We start from the raw sequence: 26,748 nt of genomic DNA on the forward strand, positions 1-26,748 counted from the left end.
CCCTGCTTAGCTTCAGCAGGGTGCTGACCTCATGTGCCTTCAGATCATAGCCTGAGACTATCCTATCTTTGGGGTTGTACCAAATCATGAAACTCTGTCAAGCCTGCCTCTCACAGGAACCACTGAGATATAGATTAAACTGACACTGCCTCAGTATGCAAGCCACAAACTAAACCTTCAAGCATCAATCTCATCAACTAACTAAATGGACCATGTTTTTACATTTTTTTTCAACAAACCAGAATTTAAGTTATCAGGAAGTCCTGGAGGACAAACCAAAGAGATGCATAGGTGAAATACTGTGCTTGTAACAGAACAACAGGTGGGAGTTTAGTCCAGCAATATCTGGAGGGCATCATGCTGGCCACCTGCTATAAACTCAGGAAGAAGGGCAATGCTAGAAGATGCTTCATGTAGGATTTTTTTCTAAAGGAGTATCAAAAATTTGTTTCAGAAAAAATATGTGCCTTGAAATATCTGAAAGGCTGAGGTGAAATGTCTTTGGCAATCTCAATGTGTACCCCAATGAAGGTATCCTCGCCATTACTTGTATGTTGACAAATAGTAGCTTTTCATCCCCTATGCTATTAAACATCTATATGAAGCTATTGGAAGTGATCATTACAGATTTTGGAGCAAATTGTCACTATCCCAGTGACACATAGATCTATTTCTCTGTAACATCTGAATCAGGAGCAGCCATGCAGGCTTTGGACCAGTGTCTGAATGCAGTGGTAGGTTGGATGAAAACCCCGGCAAAATGGAGCCCCTGTGGATGAGTGGTTCCTATGTCCAGGAGACAGGTCAGTTACCTGTTCTGGGCAGGCTTGCACTCCCCTCTGAGAGAACAGATACATATGCTAGAAGTGCTCCTGAATTGCTCTTTGTCATTTCAGACATAGGTGGCCTCTGTGGCTAGGCGTACCTTTTACCAGCTTCATTTTGTAAGATAACTACCATTGTTCCTGGACTGATACCGCTTGACCATGCTGCCCTGGTATTGGTAACCTCAAGACGGGATTACTGCAATGTGCTGTATGTGAGGCTTCCCTTGGGCTTAACCAGGAAGGTGCAGCTGGTGAAGAATGATGCAGCTGGTTGCTGACTGGGGTATCCTATTAACCATACTTCCCTTCTGCTGAGGGAAGTGGACTGGCTACAGATATGCTATTGGGCACAGTTCCAGGTTTTGCTTTTAGCATTTAAAGCCTTGAACAACTTGGACCAGGTTTCCTAACATGCCACTTCATCCCTCATATCCTTGCCTGGCAACTGCACTCCTCAGATAGGGCACTGCTGACACAATTGCATGCCCCAGAGGTACGTTTAGTTGGTACTAGAACCCTGGTGTCCAATATGGTTACCACTCTCCACGTGGCAAAATGGCTATTGGCTTGTGGCAAACTGGTGCTTTACTTCTACCACCTATTTTTATTAATAAAACTTTTAATAACATTATTTTATACATGTACAAGTTCAAGAAAGGGTCCACCCATCACCCTTAACAATCACAGATTCATCCTTGGGTCCTGTACGCTGCAAAATGCACTTTCAACATCTACAATTCTCAACTACCTCAAGAGTTTATGAGACTTCTTTCTTTGGAGAGGCACCTTTTCAATATCATTATGATTGTACTTCAAAGCACCCAACATTTGAAAGATGATTCGACTATTATGATGTAGACTCCTATTTTAAATCGAAATGAGTTTACAGTTCTAAATACAGTTATTCCAAAACTTTTCTATTTTTGGTTCAATGTGGCTGTGCAAATTAACTTTTTCTTCAGTAAAAATGGTGAAATCAAAATACAGATTGCAGATACTGGATAAAAAATTGGAGGCATAGTCTGATTTTATTTCCCTGCACTACTTAGTGAAAAAATATGTCAGATTTCTCACTAATTCTGCCAATAAATAATTCAAAACCAGGGCTGTGGAGTCAGAGTCAGAGTTGTGGAGTCGGAAGCAATTTTGGGTGGAGTTGGAGTCGGTAGGAATGTACCGACTCCAACTTCAAAATAAATTTTGATTGACAATTTTTTTAAAATATAAATTCAAAATGTCAAAGAAGCTTCCCATGAAGTCAGCTGTAGTTGAGCATTTCACCATAACTCAAGATGGAAAACATTTTGTGTGTCAGTGTTTGACACAGGACCCAGATGAAGACAAATGCTGTGATGCCAAGATCAGCGCATATTCAGGCGATAAAAATGCTCCTATGAGAGCTTCCAATTTAAAAAGACATTTACAGCCCTTTCCAGGGCTGTGGAGTTGGAAGCAATTTTGGGTGGAGTCGGAATCGGAGAGTAGAAAAATAGAGGAGTCGGAGTCGAAGGTTTGGTGTAATAACTCCACAGCCCTGTTCAAAACACTGTATTTTTCTACCGTCAAAACCACACTTAACTTTTTTTTTGCCATGTGGCAAAAATGTTAACATATTCGCCACAATTTTGGCAAATATGAAAAAACTATTGGACACTGCTGTACCAGAAACTGGGCTCCTAGTGTAGCAGTTCCAACCCTCTGGAATCAGTTACAAGCGCCAGATATCTTGGTATTTAGGTGGCTGCTGAAGGGTTTTAGTTTTTTTTTTTTTTTAAAGAAGGCTTTCCTTAAAGTGTGAGCCAGCCATCTTATGGAATATTAATTGTATAATTGGAGAAATTGTTTTATTGTATTTTAAAGAATTGGTATCTTTTGTACTTTTCATATGTTATAGTCTGCATCTTTTTGTATTTTATAGTGTGCAGGTTGTTTCCAATGCTGTACCAGTTCCAATGGCACAACAGGACTTCCATTTCTTCTCCTTCCCCTGTTCCCCATGCAGCCCCAAAATCTGCTATAGAGGGTCCCCCAATCCTCTGGAGCAAAGTTTGAGGGCACGTGGGGGGCAGAGGGGGAAGGAGGGGGAGAGGAAGTTCTGTTGCATGCACTCAAGTTCCTTGCACCAGCAGAACTGCAGTGCTGGATACATCCCTGTATATTTTAGTGTCTAAGGCCTGTATCCACACAAGAACTACTGCCTATGCAATGCGACTTTCTCTCCCTTTCCCCATCTACCCCCCAAATATGTTCTGGAGGTTCCCCCACACCTCCACAGCAGATTGGGGGCGATACTCACGTGGGATGAGGAGTTCCATTACACATGCAGAAGTCATTCCACTCCTGCAGTGACTTAACTGAATTTAACCCATCATATTGCACTCTGCTTCAATAGCTACTGGCTAGGAAGCAGTTTATAAATCTGTGAAATAAAAATATACCTTTTCAAAGCTAGTTCTCATGTAAGTGAAAGAGTTGCGTGTGAAACTTTTTGATGTATTGATAACTGGCTCAATCCTTGCTTCTTCCCTGATTTAATTGGTACTTTTTGCTCACCCAGCTGTTATTGCACAAATAAAGGAATCTACTCATGGTGTGACATCCAACTCAGCAAGACCAAGAGTATGAAAAATTGCACTATAGCTGGAAAGGACTTTTTAAAAAATAAAGGATAAAGAAAGTTTATTCATAGCTATATATTAAGGTAAAGATGGTACTTTTATAAAATTAAATCCTAAAGTCTTATTATGATCAATATACTTCTACAACTTATAGATATCAGGATAAAGGAGGCCTAGCATTTACCTCACTCTTCAAGAAGTCCATTTTGAAACAATAAAATCATACCACCTGCAAAATCAGTTCAATTCACAACTCCCTTAACTTGTTCATGAAGCTTGAAATTTAGGAATCCAAAACGACAACTTACTAATATGCATTCAAGCATTTAAGTTCTAAGAGAAAATGCTATCTATGACCCGTAAGCTAAAGGTGATTAAAGTCACGTTCTAATTTTAGAAGAGGACATTCAACAAAAATTGAGAGAGGTTAATTTATTGCCAACAGGTAACTAGTACTCTAGTTGCCCAACATCTTCACAGATTTTAATTTCAAGCCCAATCTCTCCATAGGGTTTTATGAATTATGTATCTAGCAAAATCAAATATATAAAAATATGCCAGAACTTCATACAATCAAAATTCTAAATCTTCAACTCAAAGCCAGTCCCAATTAACCCTGCAGTGCTTCTAAAAAAGAGACTTGTGTTTTGGTAAATCTCCAGCAAGAGAGATTTCCATAAATGTGGACCGTTAATGACAATAAGCTTGCTGGCATAATGTGGTATCTAGACAAAACAATTACGAGGGTTTTCTTGATAAGAGTGAGGAGATCACAAAGACACATCTGACAGGAAGCCATTTGGAGCTGAAGCTAATTTAAGTTAAAACCACCTCCGGTTACAACCAGAAGACAGTGGGAAACTTAACAGACCCTGATATAGCGAGTTCCCATTGACCAATCCCTACTCCAGCCATTTTCTACACCTTCAAGGATATCTTGCATACAGCATATTGAAGGTATGGGTAACTACATGAAGATCTAAATCAGAACTAAAAGGAAATGCACAACTTTCATACCGATAGAGCTGATGAAAACACTTCATATCACCACCAAGGTTTGGTGACTCAATCCAGAAGTATTCCAAAGATGCACTTAGAAAGACAAAGAAAGTTGACTGAATTACTCCTCCTCTGATCAAATAACAGAAACAGTGGCTCATCATTATTCCAATATTGTCAAGATTCAATCTATCAGCTCACCAGCATCTAACTTAAGGCTTCTGATTGTTCCTCTGCAGTCACATCGTTACCTGCCCGACACAAGAGAACACATATGACATCGGGGGTGGAGCAGGTGGGTGTGGTTTCAGGAGAAAGATCTGCAGGCTAAAGGTCCCTATCATAGTATTCTAATCCTTGGTTAGAATTCAGCAGGGAAACAAGTTGGGGATCACCACCACACTGATGGAACCAAACTTCAAGCAGCCAATATACATGTTAAACAGCACATGAATGTGAACTGGAGAGGGGAAGTGACCAAACTATACAAAAATGCCTCCCCAAAAGTTGGAGAAACAAGAGTAATCATTTAGAGAGTGTCATTTTCACATAGCTGCAAAACATAAAAACCTGTCATTTGTGGCAACCAATTTAGTACCCAGTGATGGTCAGAGACAATGAAGACGCAGAGGCATGGTTTAATCCCCTGGCTCATTTGTAACAGGTACACTGCTATACTGTATGCTGTTTTTAATATGAGCTCAATAACTGCTATTTGGGCACCACAAATTGAATATTTCCTCATGTTTTCCTCCCCTGCCAGTGTCCTCATTTTGAAATAAGCTACGTAGCCCTAAAGACCTATTCTTATATTTTTAAGTGACCACTCTAGAATAGTATGCCCAGGACACAGTTGTGGATTTAACTGAAACTGCATAAGCATGCATATATAGGGGTGGAAAACTATGTATGTATAGAGAAAGGAATACAGAGAGACATGAAAATATCAGAGGATGGAGAAAGATGGGGCTTCCTGGCCATATTGGTTTTGTGCTGCAAGTTTGTCCTTTATTTTTTCAAACTCCTCAAATATATGATTTGATTAGTTGGAGCCTCAGAGAGGTCAGGGCTAGCGCCATTAAGGGCAAGCCACCATCCAAGTGATGCTATAGTTCTCCTGTTAGCTGTGGTGACACTTCCTGATGCTTGCAACCATATGAATTCTGCATTTGCAAACAGTTATCTGTGTCATCTATCATACTCAGTAGATCTTTATTTTTAATGGAGTCTGCTACATCTGATCTAAGTAATATAAAGTTAGGGTAGGAAAGAGGGCAAAAATGGACATTTACTGCTTCCTGAAATTTCAAACCATGGCAAAGCCATAATGATAAACAATTCTGAATGAATTTCTATACTACACATGTAGTATTATAAAGTTTTAAAATCCTACCACTTCAAACAAATGTAGAGAGTACACAACAGAAATGCATTTGAAATGAATTTGAAATTTCAGGAAGCAGTAAATGTTTGTTTTTGCCCTCTTTCCTACCCTCCTGAAATATTAACACACTTTGCTATAAAAGCTCTAAAAAGCTCACAGCTGGTTGTGTGCCCTCCCCTCCCCATGCAGCTTAAGGAGAGGAGGTTCTTCACCTCACTACACACACACACACCTAACCCTGATAACTCCTCCAGGACCAGGATCTACAAGCCAAGGAAAGTTAACCTGTTTAAGCCCCACCCCCACTTTCCTTTTCCCAAATGACAACTCCAACATTTAACAGATCATGGAAGTCATGTCTCCCAAATATGCAGAACCATTAACTTGTAACACCATTTCACTATCAAACCAACAGAAACAGATCCCAGTTTGGTACAAGGGAGCTATAGATCCATTTTTTGGTACTAAAGGAAGATCCAGATCTGGTATTAGAAGAAATTATGACAACAGCAACAACGATATAAAAGCCAACACCCCCTCCAATGTGACCAAGAAACAGAACATAAAATGAAGCTATACAATATAGGAGCAGATTATTTTTTAATGAATGGAGTAACGAGAAGCAGATTTAGCTTCTCTCACTACATCCCTTTACTTTCTCCCATATTAGTTAATAGTCTAGATGGATTTCTGGAAAAGCAGCCTGGAAAATAACATCACAGTGGTAAAAAGCACATTCTAGCTGCCAATTATGAAAATGATGGCTCCCAAGCTGATTTGAGTTCTTGACCTTCTAATTTTTTTTTTAAAATGTGATTTTCGTATATTTCATGCAACACTGTCCATAGTTTTACCTCAACTGAAAAATAAATAAATGATAGCTGGATATAGCAAAGAAAAGTTGCAATTAAAACAGAGTTATATTGTAGAACTTGTAAATGCCAGTGGTACCTACTAAGAAAAGGAATTGCATTTTCCTTTGAAAATCATTAAGTAATGTTACTGTGAAAGGCATTTCAAGTTAAATATTCATGCATGTGTTCTAGTAGCCAGTGGCCTCATTCATATATAACAGTAAGTCATGGTCAGAAACAAACAATGGCTTATCACATATGAGCTGTGTGCTGTTGCATGCTTGGCTCATCCCTTTTCAGAGCTGGGAAACAAACCATGGAGCAAGCTGCCTCTGTGTTATATGCTAACCAATGTTTGTGGTTTGTTACTTCCAAGCACACAGGTGGTAAGCCAGGAAGAATCATTAGCTTCCAACTGGGGCTTGTCTGGAGAAAAACAAACGAAAAACACTGATTTCGCATGTAATACTAAGCCAGTATGCACCAGCACCCTGCTTGTTCAAGGTAAGCCACAATTTCGGACTATGGCTTGCCAATATGCGTGAACCCGGCCATGTACAGTTTTGCATCTCAGGAGGTACACACTTCATTTGGCATGAGCAGCAGATTAATTCCCAACAAGCAGCTGAAATGAGACTCTAACGTAAGAACAGCTTCAAGACCTGATGCACAGCACTTCCAACCAGTATTTGCTGGCACTGAGTATTCTGGAATGGTACAATGAGTATTTCTCCAGATCATGGCTTCACTGTACTCATTAAGTGAAAACAGAGCATTGCTTGTTGGTGGCAACATTTTCAGTTTTTCTGATGCCATGCTGTATCAGAGTCAGTTACCCTCACATGGTATGTTCTGCACACAAACCTCCCAGCGGATCTGATGGCTTCATCTGTGAGCTTGCCTTCTCCAAATTATCAGGCAGGTGATGATTCTCTCTGCAGATTTTCAAAAGTGATAGTTTGGTGTGATCCAATATGTAGTATAAAATGTCACACCCAGTGAATTCATGAAATGTATCATGCCCTACCAGCTTCCTGTCAGGTGTAGCCAAAACTGGATAAGAATATCAAATGATCCTAACAACTCTACTGAGGCCCCAGCATCTTTAAGGTTCAAGGCGATTCAACATATACTGAGAAACCCTCCCAAGACTACCACTGTGAAAGGCAGCCTGCTTCAGGAGACTGCAGATTCAGCTCCAGATCCTACAAGATCACGCTCAGGACTTAAGATGACTCTGTATTTAAGAAGTCACTTAGAATGAATGGGCAGTGCTTGCCTGTCTGACACACAAAGCCTCCCAATCCCTGACCTACTGGACAGCTCTCTGACTTTGCAGTAGAAATCTGAGCCAGACAGGAGTGGTACACATTGACAGAAGGTAGCAATGCTGTTGCTGAATCATTCAGTTGCTTGTTGAATACTTCACTGATGGGTATACAATGCCTTTTCTGGGATGCCACCTACTTCTAGAGCTTCTATATACCGTGTATAATGAAAATTAGATGACAGCCAAAAATCAGTATCTCTTGCTGATAGAACTGTACTGAACTTTCTCTATAATATGCAACATCAACCTTGTGTCTGCTTCATGTGTTGACCTAAGAATCATCAGTTAGTCCGATTTGATGACTTTCTATTACATCTGAAAGTCTATCAGCAACAAGTTTCCTTATTGATTGGTGTACTAGAAAAGTTTCTTAGATAAACACTTGGCAAGATGAGCCTTATTCAAGGCCACAAAATATGGCCATTTGGAATACCTGTTTAGAGCACAGATAGAGGTCTGCTCTCTGGAATAAGCACAGCATATTCTTTGGTCACGTGGTTTGGTGTAAAGCACAAATGACTCCAATGTCCTTTGGTAATTCCATAGACAAGACCCAGTGAAGCACTCTTAGTACTGAGCATTCAGCTTAAGCGTCATCCTCCAGAACAACCTGGCCACCATGTAGAAGTCTCAAGGACATGTAGAGGCTTTCTGGTATGCATGTTATTACATCCCCTATCCTTACAATTAATCCTGTGTGGCCTGGTGTTGTCATTATATTGCTACAGGTTTAGAGTTATATAAATTAAAGACAAAAATATGTTCTCCTGTTCCAGTGCTACTGGGGTATAGTTATAGTTTTGTCAGTTTCCTGGTTTTCAAGAATCAGCTGTTGTCACAGCTGTATGTCCAAATTTTGCTGAAATCAGTCATCTGAAGGGTGTTTTGCAAGCAGCTGAAAGAAACAGAAAATGTTGCCAAGCTGAGATTGAGGATTTTCCTTTAATGACTGTAGTAGTTCAGAATGACAGTGGAAGACTCCTTAGCCAGCATTATATAGCACTCCCAATCATAATTCAGCTGGAATACTTGACCTTTTTCAACTGGACACAATTCATTATGCAGTCATGCCACAGAAAGGTCTCTTTTCCCAGTTCTGCTTTGCCTCAGTGGTAGATCTAGTAACCTTTCTTAAGACTCATTCAGTGATATTTAGCTTCAGCTTCTATAAAGTCAATCATAACAGTGAAAAACACCAATACTTTAGTCAAGACGTGCAGCCTCTAGTATCTAACCTCTCATGTCTGCAGTTGTAACTAAGTTCACATACTTGTTAGGATGTACACAACAGCAGAAGCAGCATACATTCCAGTTAACTGCGTCTATTTTTTTTCACAACACATAAGATTTCAACTAGAATGGTAGTGCTGTTATCTCTTAATTGTTTCTCAGACTTTGGTAAAGATTAATTTTAGTTTTGTGCCATTTGACTTTTTGGAACATAAAGTATGGCCCAATATTCTAAAATTATGCTGGTGACTGTCCAAGGGACTATATAATAGACAACAAATCACAGTGACTGGACTCACACTGAGCTGTGAACTCCGTAATCAAATATTGTTTTCACTCATATTTTGTTAATCAAGTAGTCACTTTAATAAATTTAAAGCAAAATAATCCATATATATGAAGTAGTACAAAATTCAAAGCATTCCCCCCCTTTAAAAGTTAGAAGGTCAAACACTCAAAACTGAGCTTGGGGAACCAACATTTTTGCCTTCAATATACCTACCAATGATAAAACATTGGTTCCTAACTTTTATTCCAAAATATCCATAACAGTAACATTTTCCAGAAATGCACCTGCCCTCCAGACTCAACAGAATGACCTAGACCTCACTTGGTTCCAAGTTGCTCCCATTGTGTTCTATAGGATAAACAAGCTGCACTATTGGACACAGCTGTTTCTTACCCCAGCACTGGAATCAGAAGGGGCAGAGTCAAGATTTAGCCTCCACACACATCCTACAGTGTCTCCAAATCTGCTTTGCCCATCACTCCTGACTGTGGAACAGCCTACCTGAGGAGATACGCCTGGCGCCTTTGGTACTTTCTTTTAGGCGCCAGGTTAAGACCTGGCTATACTCCCAAGCATTTTAAAGTTCAATGTGTTTCATTTAATGTTTTTTGTTTAACTTGTTGCTGATTTTATTGTAATTTTATTGTAATATTGTATTTTAATCTTGTTTGTTCACCGCCCAGAGAGCTACTCGCTATGGGCGGTTTAAAAATGAAATGAAATAAAATAAATAAATAAATAGGTGGCTCAGCCTGCAACTACACCTAAGCACACAATGCCTGTATACATCTCTAACATGTAGAAGAAAAATACTCCCCTCCCCCTGCCCAATCCTAAATCTGTTGTCTCATTCACAGGCAGCAAATCTGGGGATCTTCAAACAATCTGTGGGGTGTGATATTAACAATTGGGGAGATATTTTTCTCTTTTTAAATTTTTTTTAAAGCACCACCACAGGTGTCTGTCCTACTGGCAGGCAGCTGCAATTTTGTATGCAGAATGGGGATTTCTGGAGGACTGCTGAGAAGAGCTCTGCTGATCTTTGTGGCACAGACTTTTTTTTAGAAAAACGGATCACTGCTGGTGCCACTCTCTACCAGTGGTCTTCCATCAATCCAGTTCCACCACTATCCAGTTCAAAGCCTGACAGTTTGCTTTGAGATCTGTCAGCTCAGCCCTAATACAGTCCTGTGCCTCTGACATGTACAAGAGCCACTGTCTGCTCAGCTATGGTGAGGTAACTTCAGGAGACTAGGCAGGGAAGCATTACAAAAGTGTGGGGTTTTGTTTTGTTTTTTAACTTCTCCTTTTAAGACCACAGTGATCAACATGCAGGTATTTAGGCAGGCCGGCACTCATGCAAGTAGCTTTGGGGGATGTATTTGGAAGATTCTGAAAGTGGTCACAGCACTTCTTTCTCATGTTAATGCATTACACGCATCAATAAAACACAACATCTTTGGGATAACTTGTTCACAATTTTTATATTATACTATCTATTTCTGAGTGCAGAGTACAAGATACTTATAATTTTTGCTAAAATTCCACTGCTCCATCACAATCTGAGATGTGCCAGCTTCTAACATGCTATACAGTTGTCAGAACCTGAATCGAAATTGCTTGAGTAAAACTGGCTTATTTAATTAAGGCTACAATCCAATACACACTTACCCATTGAACCCAATGGACCTTACTTCTGAGAAGACATGTATTTCATTGCAGCCTAAGCCTTTTTAAAAAACTCTGAACTTCAAAGGACCTTTTGGGTCAACCTGTGAGTGCTAGTCCTTATGTAGCCAAAATGGCATCATCAATGCACAAGAGGAAGCTATCAACAAGCTTGGGGCGATACTAAGGTTTAGAGAAGTACAAAAATATTTAGAGAAAAGCTAAAGAGGTTCCCCCACAAAAAAAGTCCAAGGAGGACTGAGTGTGCTTGGTTGCCATGGAAAACCAAGTGGCCCTGTTCAGAGGAAACTGGGGTGCAGGGTGAATGGAACAAAGTGTCCTGAACAAGAGAACTGTATGCAAGTACTCTTGGATGAAACAGATTATCTTGACCCATCCCAGTCTGGGTTCAGGCCTGGTTATGGGACTGAACTGGCCTTGGTCGCCCTGATGGATGACCTTTATCGGGAGAAGGACAGTGGGAGTGCGACCCTGTTATTCTTACTTGATCTCTCAACGGCTTTTGATACCATTGATCATGGTATCCTTCTGGGCCAACTTGGTGAGATTGGTATTGGAGACACTGTTTTACAGTGGTTCCGATTCTATCTCCAAGGTCGTTCTCAGAGAATAGCATTGGGCGACTGTCTTTCAGCCCCCTGACAGTTGTGTTGTGGGGTGCTCCAGGGTACCATCTTGTCCCCCATGCTGTTTAACATCTATATGAAGCCCTTGGGAGCAATCATGAGAAGATTTAGGGCAAGATGTCCGCAGTATGCTGATGATACCTGGCTCTATTTCTCTGTAACATCTGAATTGGGAGAGGCCGTGCAAGCCCTGGACTGCTGCCTGGACTCAGTGGTGAGCTGGATGAGGGCCAATAAACTGAGTCTGAATCCTAGCAAGACAGAGGCACTGTGGTTTGGTGGTTCTTGAGTTTGGATGATTGGTCAGTTGCCTGCTTTAGATGGGGTTGTACTCCCTCTGAAAGAGCAGATTTGTAGTCTGGGAGTCCTCCTGGATCCACCTTTGTCGCTAGAGGCCCAGGTGACCTCAGTGGTTAGGAGTTCCTTTTACGAGCTTCGGCTGGTAAGGCAGCTGTGTCCGTTTCTGGACCGGGATAGCCTGACTACTGTTGTCCACGTACTGGTAAAATGTATTACTGTAATGCACTCTATGTGGGGCTGCCCTTGAGGTTGGCCCGGAAGTTGCAGCAAAATGCAGCGGCAAGACTGCTCACTGAGGCAGGGTATCGCCAAACATGTCACCCCGTTGCTAAAAGAATTGCACTGGCTGCCCATCTGCTACTAGGCCAAGTTCAAGGTTTTAGTTTTGGTGTACAAAGCCCTATACAGCTGGGGATCAGGATACCTGAAAGACCATCTTATCCCTTATATACCCAGTTGATCACTGAGCTATACAGGTGAGGGCCTCCTGCAGATACCATCTTATCAGGAGGTTCGTTCTGCACAAACATAGCAAACGGACCTTTAGTGTGGCGGCACCTACTGTGTGGAACTCCCTCCCCTTAAATATTAGACAGGCGCCATCTCTGTTTTTCGGCGCCTATTGAAGACCTTCCTCTTTCAACAAGCCTTTTAAGTTGAGACCTATCCCAGTCTGCGTCTGTGTTGGAATTGCTTTTTAATATGTTCTTAAACCTTTTTAAAAAGTTTTTAATCATAGATGTTTTGAAAGCTTTTTTTAAAGAAGCATTTTAAAAGATGTTTTGTTTTAATCTGTTTTACAGTTTGTTTAATGATGTTTTAAAGTTTTTAGTGCTTTTGTTTGCCGCCCTGGGCTCCTGCTGGGAGGAAGGGCGGGATATATAAATCAAATAATAAATAAATAAATAAAATACTAGAACATTTTGTTTTGTTGGAAGTCTCACTTGTTTTCTTCACTTTTTAAAAAGTGTTTAAGGTGGCCACTTATTTTGAAGAAACAACAACTCTGAGGCCCCAATCCAGAACAAGGTACATACTGATTTACTACCAAAACCTTCTCCCAGCAACTTATTGCTCCCAGCAGATGCTGTTTGCAGAAAAGAGCATCTTTAGAGGCAAGCAGCAATGGGGAGGGGGAAGTTTTCAACAAGACTGGCACTGGACTCCGATTCCTATAAGGAACATGTTCCAGATTGGGGCTGAATAGCTGATTTTTCTTCAAGCTACATGATCAGTTTGAACGCACTTCTTTTAGAAGGGCAATAATCTAACATGCCGTTGGGCCCCCAGACAAGGTATTTCTAATATAGAATTCTATTCTACTTCATGAATTATTAAGAACCTTTTACAAATTTCTTACTTAATCAGGAGATGAAGAGGTTTACAAGTCTGGCAGAAATATATCTGTATATACTTGGACAGGAGAGCCATTTATCAGAATATAACATTGCGTTAGCTCCCCATGGTGTGCGCTACCTCAGAAACTAGGCCAATGGCAGCGAAGGACAAAGTCTTTTTGGTGGTGGTCCCCAATGTATGGAACTTCCTCTCCAGGCACAACCCCTCCTCTCTTTCTGGAGATAGGTTCAAAAACCTTTCGAGTGGCTGGAGGCAAGAATTTAGTGTCCTGTATAGCGTCTTATCCCTCTCCAGGACTACCAAAATCGAAATAAATCATGCAAAAATCAATCAAGTGAAATAAGGTAAATTATTAAAAGGTGCTCAATTTATAGAGTTCATACATATAGAGTTCACAGCATCTTGCTTTTCCGTGACAAGAATTTAGATGCCTATGTGCAGAACTTATGCGCCTGATAATAGCAGCCTAGCTTAAGTTTACCAAGATATTGCATGAAGCACTTTGAACAATTAGAAAAAGCACTTTACAGTGCTAGACAAATTTATTTTTATTTATTATTTGATTTATATCCCAGCCTTCCTCCCAGCAGGAGCCCAGGGTGGCAAATAGTAAGCTTTCATGTTTCTGTGAGCACATATTCATGAGGTCACACTGTTCTCTTCAAAATGCTCATTGAAAATATTCCCAGGTTATCCAATACCTTCCCATCTTTCTGGCCTTTAATACAACTTAGTTCCTCTACTCTAAAGCCCTTCAAGACAAGCAGTCACGTTTATGTTCTGCACAGTACCAAACATAAATAAATACTAAGCAAACATATCAGTTTTAATTAACACTTATGCAAAATCACTTTGCACATCTTGTCAGTTTTGAGTATAGCCATGCTCATTTCATCTACCTCCCCACTAATACACATTTTATTTAATGGACCCTACAAAGCTTTGATTAATCACATTCACAGGTCTCAGGAACAAAATGGCTGATGCTTTGAAATCAAAGTCAAATCACTCACTTAATATGCCTGCTACCATTTAAGAGCTGGGGAAAATATCTAGAATGAGACAGTACAGCCCACACAGCATATGACCCACCAAGTCGAATATGGCCTACCAATCGTGTATGTTACCAACGTGGAGAAGGAATGTCAAGCATTTGCTTGACATAAAATATGTTTGGCTTGATTTTTGCAGGCCCAAGATAAGTCATTTTTCTGTAACAGGTACAAGAGGAGTTTCCTCGTACTTCAGAATTCTGCAAGACACGCAATCTCTCTTGTTTGACCTTACAGATCAGTAATAAAACCAGCTAAGGAAATGTGTGCATAGATAATAATTGGTATGTTTAGTTGATCACTGCTTTTTGAATCTGAGGCCATGCCAACTTTTAGTATTGGTGAAGATGGATCTCTGACTCTGCAATTTTTACTGCAATTTCAGAAATCTATTTAACCTATTAGAAACAATTTTCCAAAAGGATAATTAAAGGTAGCTGAGTATTTTACTAAAGTACAATACCAAATATATTCTTCAAATAGACAAAGCTTGTTTTTGTCAACAGCAGCCTCCATGTGACATGGCATAGAGCTTTGAAACTGAAGGGAGTTTCAAAAGTTATTGCAATTGGCACAGGGATGGGGTTGACACTGGCTATTCAAAACAAAAATATCACTGGACTAGCACAACTCCTGGTATGGAGCCCAAGCAGTTCTTTGGACCCATGCTAGCATATTTTCAAAATTGCTTACTAAAATTGCTTAAGATAAACAGACCTGCACCATTCAACATCAAATCCGAAGTAGTTTTCATGCCCCAGACACACAACAAATTCAGAATCCTAACATAAGATAAGATAACTTAAAAATGGTTGTATACTAACCTTTTGGGAGACTCAAAAGTGCAGGTGGATTCTCTTGAGGAGCTCTATCAGGTTCCTGGGGAGGTACAACCATGGCAAGTGCATGCATTGGTACGCGTGGAACCTGCAAAATCAACTCAGAGAAAAAAATAATGTCAGTGGGTTTAAAGGATAAACTACAAATTAATCCAAGTAAATAGGATACTGTCAGCATGCCTTACATATTCAGAGCATTAACTGTACTATTCAAATAAATTTGTGTGAGCTTTTAGTATGGGACTGAAGTTTCCTCTCCAACAATTAAAGAATTCAGAGTTAGCTTTTTAAGAATTTCAACAGCATAAGAAATAGAAGAGGTTTTGAATCCTGAATCACTCTTCTTAGGGTTTTATTCAACATAGCGCTAAGGCTAAGATCTCCTTGCAGAAGAGAACATCTCCCCCATCCTCCCCTGCACACATCTAAATCTGTTCTGGGAGCTCCCTCAACTCTCTGGAGCGGATTTGGGGATGGTATGGGGCATGCGAGGGAGAAGAGGAGAAATCCCTTTGCACTAGCATTAATCATTATGCTAGAGCAAAAAGCTAGTTTGGAATTTCCCTGAAGGACCAGTGGAGTCCAAAATGAGTTGGATCAATAAACCTCTTTGTGTACCCCATTGTTTTTTACTTTTGCTTCTTTCTGACTCAGCAGATGAGCACTGCATGAGAAAAAATTACCCCAAAACCAGAGACTTCCTCTGTTTGGATATGCACTTGCACAAGACCTGGTACAAACTCATTTTCAAAACCATTTTATGGCCAACTAGCATTAAAAGACAGTTTATATTTTCCTTACTCCTGGTTTTTTTTATTTGTATTGCAACCCCTCATATATTATGAGATTTTCTTTAGCTCTTGAGCACAAGTCCACAAAACAACACTAATGTATTTTCGCCTTTCACCAAAAGTTCTTTGTATGTAAGCCACTGTGTCTTTAAGCAAATACTTCAATGGACATGACAATACTAAAAATGCTGGGCAAATCAGGCAAGACATCTTAAAGTCCACTGATTTCAAAAGTGATGATGTAAACTCTTTCACCGAGATCTATGGATTTTTGAAGTGCTTAACTTAGCCTATTAGAAACAATTTAACCTATTTAAAACACCCATTACATGCAAGTAGAGATGTGAATACCCCCCCCCAAAATGAAAAAATTGGGCTCTTTCCCCCCCAAATTTCTCTCCCTCCCAGCCAAAACAGAGAAAATTGGAGGTGGGTGGGTTTTTTTCTGAATTTCCCCCCTTTTTCCAGGCCTTCACATCTATACATGTAAGTAACTTGTTTCTAAATAAACCGAACCTCTCAGTGCTAGATCCAACATCTAGAGACTTAGCAAACTACAATTATAAACAATCAGAAATGCAGAACCTAGATGAAATTAAGTCAGATATTGTTTTTCAAGGAACCCTGAGCTAAAGCATGTCTTCAGCTAGTCTCATAGGACAAAGTCTTACACAGACTGTACAGTATTTACATTAATATCCCACTTTACAACCTAGACTGGCCCTCAAAGCAGCTTATAATTAACATGCACAGAGTCACCATTATGATAGGGATATGCAGACAGCTCAGCTCCCTGGCAGTTAGTTCCTTGAGAAGGAAGAGGCTGAAGGAACTGCAGATTTATTTTAAAGCAGCAACCAGTTAACTACATTTGCTTACCCTACCTATTTGACTTTTACTCAAATTGCACTATTTATATTTAATGCCAAACTTGCAAAAGTGTTTTCCACTGCTATAGTTAAAAGCTTTAGCTTACCTGAGACTGATCCTGAGATGGCGGTGTGAGCTGAGACATATCTGTAGTTGGAACTGACAGAACATTGTTTGGGTAATCCAATAAATAAGAAACAACATTTGTGTGACCACCCTTTGCAGCTTCAATGAGCATAGTTGAGCCATCCTGGAATACACATTTTAAGAAAACAGCATAAAATGGCTTGTGATACGTATATTGTGCAAATAAGGTTCTTAAGATTATGCACAACAAAATCAACCTTGTAGTTAACATATTTTGGGGACCATTAGTCAAAGACAATTAACAAAAAGATATGTACAATAATAAGATGAGTTACTTGGAATACCTTAAGACGATGAGTGGGGTCCGCACCATGAGCTAGAAGCAGCTCAACAACAGCAAGATGGCCCCCAGCACATGCCAGTGACACCACCGTGTGGTCATTATTAGCTGTGGCCCGATTAACATTGGCACCTATTGCAAAAAGGCGAAATTCCAAGGAACAAAATTACTGCAGGGACATTTTTAGTTAGCATTCAGATTCCAAACCCTTTATTTTAATAATGCACAGTAATTTGCAAGTGAAAGAACTGCTTACACTTAGGTTTTAAAAGAACATTTCATACTGAAAGCAAATTTACTATTAGTTTTATGTTCAATGAGTATTTTGGAATAGAAATTAAATAATTTAGTTCCAAAGGGTGGTACCACTACATCATACTCAAGAGGAGATTCTCTTATACATTGGTAAAATGAATTTTCATTAAGCGTTTTATATCAAATTACAGTTTGGATTAAATTGAAGCTGGTGTAGCTTAGTGGTTAAGAACATGAACTAGGCATCTCCTGAAATATCAGCTCAGCCACAAATGTATAGTCTCATGCAAGATACTCTTACTCTTGTACTCCATGTATGTAATATGAGGGTCGTCATACCTTACAGAGCTATTAGGAGGATTAGTAAAAAAAAAGTTTCTGAAGCATTCTGGGCTTTCAAAGAAATGGCTATATATGACCCAAGTATTGTTCCTATAAAATGGCAAAGTAAACACATCCCATACATTTAGTACAAAGCATTATAGGTATAACAAAAGGTAGTGTTTGCTATAAAGCAACACATTCTTTCTGCAAAATATTGCTGACAGCCATTTGTCGAACACCCCTTCAGCTACAGATGTAACTACTACTATCACCACCACCACCACCACCACCACCAACCTTTGCTAATAAGAAACTGTACGGTGCATAGATGACCCGCTCTCGCAGCCTTCATCAGTGGCGTCCTTCCACCTTCAGATTCATGCTCCTGTTTTAAAAACATTATGAAGAAAGTGAAATCCATATTGTTTGGGAAAGTGAGCAGACTACCATCCAATCTAGAGCAAGGTAGGCAGGCTTAGGAGTCCCACCACGGACTTAAGATATATCTGGTGCTTTTCCAGGGAGACCAACCCTATCCCAAGTGTAGCAATAGAAGCTGCCATTGGTGCTACAGCAGAAAGCCTCTTTCTAAACAGATTGGAAAGTCCCATGCAAGGATATATTCAAATAATTAATCAATGCAGAGAGAAGACTGAAGTCTTACCCAACAGCGCTTGCAGAACCTTACACAGCTCTTTAGACCCAACAGAGCCTGGAAATTATTGTAACCTTGCAACAGCCTTAGGGAAGAATAAGGAAAGGGGCTTTGCCTGGCAAGTGGACCAGAGGTGGTATAGGACACTGCTTTTGCTTTTGCAAACAGGTAAGGATAAAGTGTTTTTGATATTATAGTACAAACTGTGCACAAGAACTTGAGAGCACCACTTACTGACTTCACCCATGTTTGCACGTGAAGCATGCAAAATAATACAACTAACAATTTTAATTTTGAACTACTATTTAAATATTCAGCCCAGTTAAATAGGTTTAATAAGATGTCATCACACTGTCCACTGGCACTTCCTGCCAAATCTACAACAGGAACCAAATAAAGAACAGAAACCTGACAAGAAAGATGAGAAGGCTGTAGAGGTACACAAGCAACGTGCACTGCTGGAAGGAAGAACCTGAAGTTTGAAAACTGGTGCCATGCTTTCAAAGTGGTGAAATTACAAAGTACTGAAAAACTGTGGTGTAAATAAAGCCATTACAAAATCCAAGTATTAGGCAAGTCATTAATCTATACTTGCACTGATGAGTTATTTTGCATTCACTCCTCTAGATGACAATATGGTTTGCTCTCCATCTAGCTTGCCTAGGCACATTTCTTGCTTGTTTTCAGTGCAAATAAATACTCCCTGTTACATTTCAATAATTTAAATAGATATTAGTCTTACTAAATCTGCACCAGCTTGAAGCAGAACATCTGCAACATCAGTGTGTCCATTTTCACAGGCATAGGTCAAGGCAGTGTCTCCTGTTGCAGTTGTAGCATGAACATTTGCACCTATGAAAGATTGTGGAATTAGATTACTCACAATGCATTAAGAACTCACCCAATTAACACTCAGCCTGGGACTGCTGGCAAATCATTTCCTTTAACAAGTGCCAGTACAGTAGAGATAACAGAGGATATTTCATTTGGAAGCACCATTTTATTTTTAAAAGTAAATAGAGACTTGTTTCAGGCTAGCATTCTCTGAGCAGCAGATCACCCCACTGCATATAACAAAGTGTTTCAGTAATTTCCCTCAGTTTCAGAAGTCTTTTGCCATTTAGTATGGAGGGGGGCTGCCACTGAAAAACACAGAACGCAAAAACCCTTGGGAAAACAGAACCAGTCAAGTGACCTGGACACTTAAGTCTGGAGCAGATCATCCTCTAAATCCCAGTTCCCAATCTGTATGATGGTACTATTATTCACGTCACAGAAATGTTGTGAATGTTACCCAGATAAGCATTTTGTAAACTAAATACTTGTACAGGAATCATTAATATTAATTTCTAATGGTTCCACAATTATGATTATGCTTCCACTGAATCATTATTCTCCACTGCTCTGGAGAAACTAATCTGAGCTATGTAAAAAAGCATTGAGGGTCACAAGCTGCAAGTCAGCAGCGGGAAACCTGTGGCCCCCCAGATGTTGTTGGAGTACACAGGAACATAGGAAGCTGCCTTATACAGAGTCAGACCCTTCATCCATCTAGCTCAGTACTGTCTACACTGACTGGCAGTGGCTCTCCAGGGTTTCAGGCAGGGAACTCTCCCAGCCCCACCTGGAGATGCCGGGGATTGAACCTGGGACCTTCTGCATGCAAGGCAGACGGTTCTACCACTGAGCTACGGCCCTTCCCCTAAACTTGCATCAATCTTGACAACTGGCCATGCCTGCTGAGGCTGATGGGAGTTGGAATTCAAAAACATCTACAAGACCAAAACCTTTATAACCCTTCCAATTGTAATTGCATGCAAACATACCTGCTGCTAGTAAATACTTCACCAGCTCCAAGTGGCCCTCTTGTGCCGCTTCCATCAAAGGTGTAGAACAACCAAGTTCTATGTCAGCTCCTGCCTTAATGAGGAAGTCAGCTACTTCTGAAAACCCTCCACAGCATGCTAAAGTGAGAGCTGTCTCCTGTGTCTCTTCAGTCTGTGCATTTATATTAGCACCTACAAAATAAAGTATGATTACAAAAATTAATAAAATCATTACCATCCATATTTGATCTTGGCTTTCACTTTCATTAGCAGTAGCTACACCTCCCAACTGTATATTCTGTGCCCACTCACTGGATTTAGTGCTGTTTTATTGAGCTTGCGCACATCCATGTGGTTTTCTGCTGACTTCTGTGCTAGTTCTGCTGCTGTATTGATTGTTTTAGTTCACTATATTTGTACTTTATTTTAATTTATGACCGGCCCAGAAGACATGGTTAATTAATGGACAGTATATAAATGTCAAAAACAAATACCAAATAAATAAATAAATAAATAGATCTGCTGGAATTCCACAATAGGAAAAAAATCAAACAAGATTGAAGCATCTGGGATCTTGAAAAAAAGTGTTTTAAAAAAGGTACAATGGAGCAAGTTTCTAATCTTCAAGTGTAACCCCCAACGTATCCACCAGCTACCTCATTAGTTAAAGAATTTCCACACATTCCAAAATTAAACAAGATGCCTCCCTGCAGTATCTGCTTCTTTGACTACACTTGACTCTCCCTGCAAGGCTAGCCAACACAGCAATGTTTTGCTGGTGGCTCACCGTATCCAGTCTGCAAAGTATTATCATGCGGGGTAAGAACAAGTGAAAGAAACACAGAAGCAATGCCAGATGATAAGCACTGGCAGTGTTTGCATTCTCCCTAGAGGAGGAGCCTGAACAGCTTGCTGCTGATGTTAGTGCTGCTAGCTCAGGTAAAGAGCAGAATCCTTTCTGCATGTCGTCTTCAAAACTGGCTGGATGAGGCACAGCCCATTTTAACCTCCTCCACCCCCACCTCTTCTTTTCACACAGAATAAAAGTATCCAAGCCAATAAACATGACATCCTGCAGTAAAGAGCAGATGCTTAGAAATTCCTCAGGCTGGCTGGGGGGACTAAGCATGGGTCTCGAAATAACTATTCTGCTACCAAATTAGTACCAACTATTCAACTATTCTGCTACCAAATTAGTACCAAAGCCATCAAAACAGGAGCTAGTAAGAACATTAAAGCTCCACATTGTTATAAACTTGTCTCCTTACCTTGTGCTAGTAACAGAGCCACCATCTCCTCATGGCCTTCCCGAGCTGCTTCCATCAATGGAGTATAACCTTCATCATTAACTTCTTCAAGATTTGCTCCCCTTTCTATTAACAGAGCTGCTAGTTCCACATGACCACCACAAGCGGCAAGTGTCAGTGGAGATTCAAATGAATCAGCAGGCATGTTCACTTGAGCACCACTATCCAGCAACAGACGAGCTACTTCCACATGCCCATCCTATTTAAAGGAAAGGAAAAAAGCTATTAAGCAACACAGGGAAATGTCCTAGAAAGGAATTTTTCAATATCACTTAAATGATGTTAGAAAACTACACTCACTCTTCAGCTTAAATTACAAACAGAAAGTTGGATTTACCATGAAGTGTTCTTCTGGTCAACAGAGAGTGGAGCACACAGGAAAGGAGTAACTCTTTTAAAAGGCAGGGTCAAAACTTATAAAAAAAAGTTTCCTGTGGCCATCCACAAGAGGAGACATTCCTGGCAGTCCACAGACTTAACTAGAACGACCAAAATGTCTCTGAAGAAGAACCCTTCTAAGTCTATGTAAAGCAACTATGAAACAAGAACATAACAAAACATACAGAAGGAAACAGAGGGACAGAACATTAGAGGTGTCAATGGAATCAGGTTTAACTTGAAGGGCTGGGCTGAATGTTGCACTCTCCACTGACCAGAAAAACACTTTATGGCAAGGACTGAAAATGGCACCCCCTAAGGGGCACTAGAATGTCTAGTGGGCTTTCCAGGCATGGGGTCCCTATGGGGTCCCTATGGGACATGGCAGGCCCCGACAGTCCCCCATGTATCCTATGACACCTGTACTCTCTGTGCAAAACATGCACCATATCCCTGAGTGGGAGAAAGGTGGACAGGGAATATGCTTCCAGGGCACCAAACCTCTTCACTGGAAGTGCATACACTTGCAAAGAATAGGCTATCTTCCTTCAGTTGTGCTTCCTTCACCTTTGCTGCTCTTCTGATTGCTGACAAGCAGCCACCATGCACAGTATCTAAGGGGCAAGGACACATTCCCTGCCACCCCAGATATGAAGTTCACTCTGTGGGCTCCCAGATATGGTGCACTAGGGAGAGGAGGACTTGGAGAGCTCTCTAGCTAGCCCCACTCCTAAAATCAAAGTCTCTGCTTCCCCTGGCTAAAGAGCTGACAGAGGGGAGCAGAGGAGAGAAAGCCAGCATAAGTTTGTCCAATAAGCAGAAAAAAATTAACTGCTCCCATCGAGAATAGCACACAGGAGCAACGGATAAACACTGCTCTCTTGTAGAAGGCAGACTAAAAGATTTCTACATTTTAACCCTGCCTTCTAGAAGAGTTAACACTTGCCTGTATGCTCCACTCCTCTGCTGAACAAGAATAAGCTCCATTTCAGATCAACATAAGTCACACAAACATTTAGGCATTCTAGAAAAATGGAAGTGTAAATAATAGTCTTCCTCTTTTTGGTTATTTAATCTTTTAAGCAGCTAATTCCCAGCAGGAGAGGTAGAACAAACTCCTGCTGATGCGGATCCCACGAAGGGGAGTCTGCAGTGTTCTGGAGCATTCAATTTACTAAGCGATCCTGCAATATCCTCCAAGCCAAGCTTCACCTTAGAAGCAGTCCAGACATACACCTTGCAGTGTCAGGTGAAAATGTAGAGGAACAACTAAGATAGGATTCCCAAGTACTACTATAGGAGGAAAAGTGAGCACTTCCTGTGACCCAAGGATGCTGAGTGGATAGTTTAGTTATACTGTGGATCCTATTCTGGTTTATTTATTCTTTGTGGATCACCAAAAGCTTCCACCTTAAAATTCCACCCATTCTATTTTCAGATGCACCTCTACTGGTTGCGTTGGGTGAAGAGTAATTTAATCCCATGTTCATTAGTTTGCTCTTGAGAAAAAAGAGAATTGGCATTGTTCTCCATTTCATCATGGTTGCAGGGATCACCTGACAGAACACTGCAGATTAATATATTTTTTTAACTTTCTGAATTCTTATGTCTGGGAGACATGTTAAAAATCAAAATGAACAACGCTGGAGATTGTGTGCATATTTACACTCCCCCTAAAAGAGTTCCACAGGTGGGAAGTACTCCTGGATTCAGCACTACTAATTTTATCAGGTACGTCTATTGTGCTCTTTCCTAGCGAAGTATAACCTGGCCTCAATCCTTCATGCTCTTGTCACCTCCTAGTTGGACTACTGCATGATGGGGAACCTTTTTGGCCCAATGTACTAGATTTTATCTCCCCCTCACTCTGTGGGCCAACTTTAACAGGTGGGTAGACTTGCCCTCATGCCAATCATATGACATCATGATGATGGCAGGTGACTGATAGGTGGGTGGTTACCACCCATGGACTACTGTAATGACTTTACATGGGGTTGCCCTTGAAGATGGTATGGAAACTTCAGCTGGTTGAGAAATGTGGCCAGTTGGGTTTTATTTGGGATCAAGACATAATATCATGTTACACTGGCCTTTTAACAACTTCACTGGTTATCAATTAATTTCTTGGCTCAATTTAAAGTGCTGGTCATGACCTTTAAGAGTCCTAAATGGCCTGGAGCCAGAATATCTCAAGAAGTACCTCCTCCCACACGATCATACTCAAGACCTTCTTCACTACAGTATAGGTCTTCAACCTGTGGATCACACAAAGCCTTACTTTCGCCTCCTCTCCAGGAGGAGGAGTTGTCCTGCCGCTTCCCCACCACCACCACCATCACAGAAGCTTCATGGTTCATTGCAGCAGCAGAGGAGGGAGGCAGCAGAGGCGGAGGGGAGGGGCGGTGCAGGCAAACTGCAGAGGAAAACTCATGACAGACCAGGACAGCTCCACAGAAACTGTCCTGCTCTGCTGCCTGCCTCACTGCCCTGGCCCGTTCTGAATTTTCCCTGTGACTTGCCTGGACCGCCCACCTCCATCTCCCTCCTCTGTTTAGTCAGCTCTAAAGGGAGTGAGGGAATGGGAGGAGGAACAAAGGAAGCTTCAGCGAGGTCTAAAGGGGGGGGGAGGTTTAGCCAGGTCCAAAGGGGTTGGTTGGGTGGGTGGGTAAATGGGGGAGCTTAGCCAGTCTAAAGGGAGTAAGGTAGGGGGCTAGGTAGGGAGGAGTAGCCAGGTCTAACCCACCCACCCCTTACTAATTTTTTGATCCCACCCTGTGGACCAGCTCTGACAGGTGGGTGGGGCAGCCCTCCTGTTAATTTGGTGATATCACATCAAAAGTGAAAATGTTAAAGTAGGTCCCATGTTGTGCATTGGGAGGAAGAGGTGGGTCTCGAGTCTGGACTGGTTGAATAGGGGCATGTCTGAATACTCCCACTGTCAGAAATGCAGAGGGTGTGCATGAGAGATAGTGGTCTGGTTTGCATGTCACATTAAACCATAGTTGATATTCAGAGCTTGGAAAAGTTACTTTTTTGAACTACAGCTCTCATCAGCCCAATCCAGTGGCCATAATGGCTGGGGCTGATGGGAGTTGTAGTTCAAAAAAAGTAACTTTTCCAAGCTCTGTTGATATTTAACTATGGTTTAACATGCATGAGCAGTGTGCTAATACATGCCGCTGAGAAGCCCCACTTTGCTCCTCCCTCATCACAAAGGAAGCAACTAACTACAAACCTTGGTGTTGTGTGAACCCGGGCTCTTGTTTTCTCTCTCAAAACTAGTAAGTAGCCAAGGTTTATTCATGGCATACAAATTGTGGTTTTTTTGGGGGGAGGGGGAACAAAGCAGGAGCTTAGGTTCAGATGACATAAGCCAAGACTTGTGATTTATTGCTCCCAATGCAGCACTGCCAAGAGCAATGCAGGAATGAAACACGTAGTGTATACTAGCACGTGGCTCGCTTGTGTTAGGCCACAGCTGAACATCAACTAGGGTTTCATGTGATGTGTGAACACAGCCACTCCCTTCTCAGTTGTGGCACAACCTCACTAAAAGAGATAAGTCTGTGCCCACTGCTGCCAACTTTTAGGCAGCAGAAGACACCATTGTTCCGTTGAGCCTTTTAGAATTTTTGCCTTTTTGAAGCCATTTAATCTGCTGCCATTTATGGCTGTCATTTTATACTGTGTAATTGTTTTTATTCCACTTCTGTTTCTTATTGCATTTAAGATAAAGTCTGTATTTATATGCAGAATATAGAGCATATCATAGATGTATAAAATACACCTGAATTCTATACAGTTTCCCTGCTGTAACTAGGGAAACTAGTTATACACTAGGCAGTGGACAATTAATGTTTTGATTGCTCACTGCATCCTGATACACCATCAGTGCAAATGGCATATAGAAGACTAGTACAGCATTAGCATATTCATCTTCAAAGAGGGGGATGCTATTCTTATCCCCTTTTCAAGCTTCAGTAAGTTTACCACTAACCTGAGTTGAAATTGCAGCTCTTAACAATCCATTCCCCCCTACTAATTTTCCAAATTTTACCAAACTCTTAGGGAAAAAAGCATTAGACTGAACACTGCTTGCCATGACAGAATAGTGGGATGTTTTTTTAAAAAAACATACAACATGAATATCTAGGAGCTGTGATCTTGCATAAGCATTTTTGTAATCTGTGTTCTTTAAACAACTAGAAAGGTAAGGCTAAGTGTGTTCACTTTCTTGAGTTCTCTTCAACCAAAACACAATTTATTCCAATGATCATTTACCATACAAGCCTCCATTAAAGCTGTGTGCATCTCATCTGTTTTGTGCTCTTGATCAGCTCCAGCTTCAAGCAGGAAACGAACCATATCTAAGTGACCTTCAAACACAAATGTGAAATCACAAATTACAAGACTTAATAATGGTTCAAAATTATTAACTAAGCTTAACCGCTTCAGACCAAACCAACTTTAAACCATGGCCTTACATGTGAACAGCCCTTGAAATTATCAGTATTGCTTG

General features: G+C 40.8%; 1 protein-coding gene across 9 annotated transcripts in view; it reads right to left on the reverse strand.

Moving 5' to 3' along the window:
* The window catches only part of ANKHD1 (ankyrin repeat and KH domain containing 1), a 134,480-nt gene that overhangs the window by 62,460 nt on the left and 45,272 nt on the right, over positions 1-26,748 (reverse strand). For all 9 annotated transcript variants that reach the window (XM_061586887.1, XM_061586869.1, XM_061586903.1 and 6 more), the window contains 8 exons: positions 26,511-26,605; positions 21,813-22,050; positions 20,545-20,736; positions 19,461-19,570; positions 18,361-18,448; positions 17,489-17,616; positions 17,164-17,307; positions 15,382-15,484 (listed from right to left, as the gene is read on the reverse strand). In XM_061586887.1, the coding sequence (XP_061442871.1) occupies positions 15,382-15,484; positions 17,164-17,307; positions 17,489-17,616; positions 18,361-18,448; positions 19,461-19,570; positions 20,545-20,736; positions 21,813-22,050; positions 26,511-26,605 (1,098 nt within the window). The remainder of the gene's footprint in view (positions 1-15,381; positions 15,485-17,163; positions 17,308-17,488; positions 17,617-18,360; positions 18,449-19,460; positions 19,571-20,544; positions 20,737-21,812; positions 22,051-26,510; positions 26,606-26,748) is intronic.

This window comes from Rhineura floridana, chromosome 1 (genome assembly GCF_030035675.1).
Source record: "Rhineura floridana isolate rRhiFlo1 chromosome 1, rRhiFlo1.hap2, whole genome shotgun sequence".
Classification (NCBI taxonomy): Eukaryota; Metazoa; Chordata; class Lepidosauria; order Squamata; family Rhineuridae; genus Rhineura; species Rhineura floridana.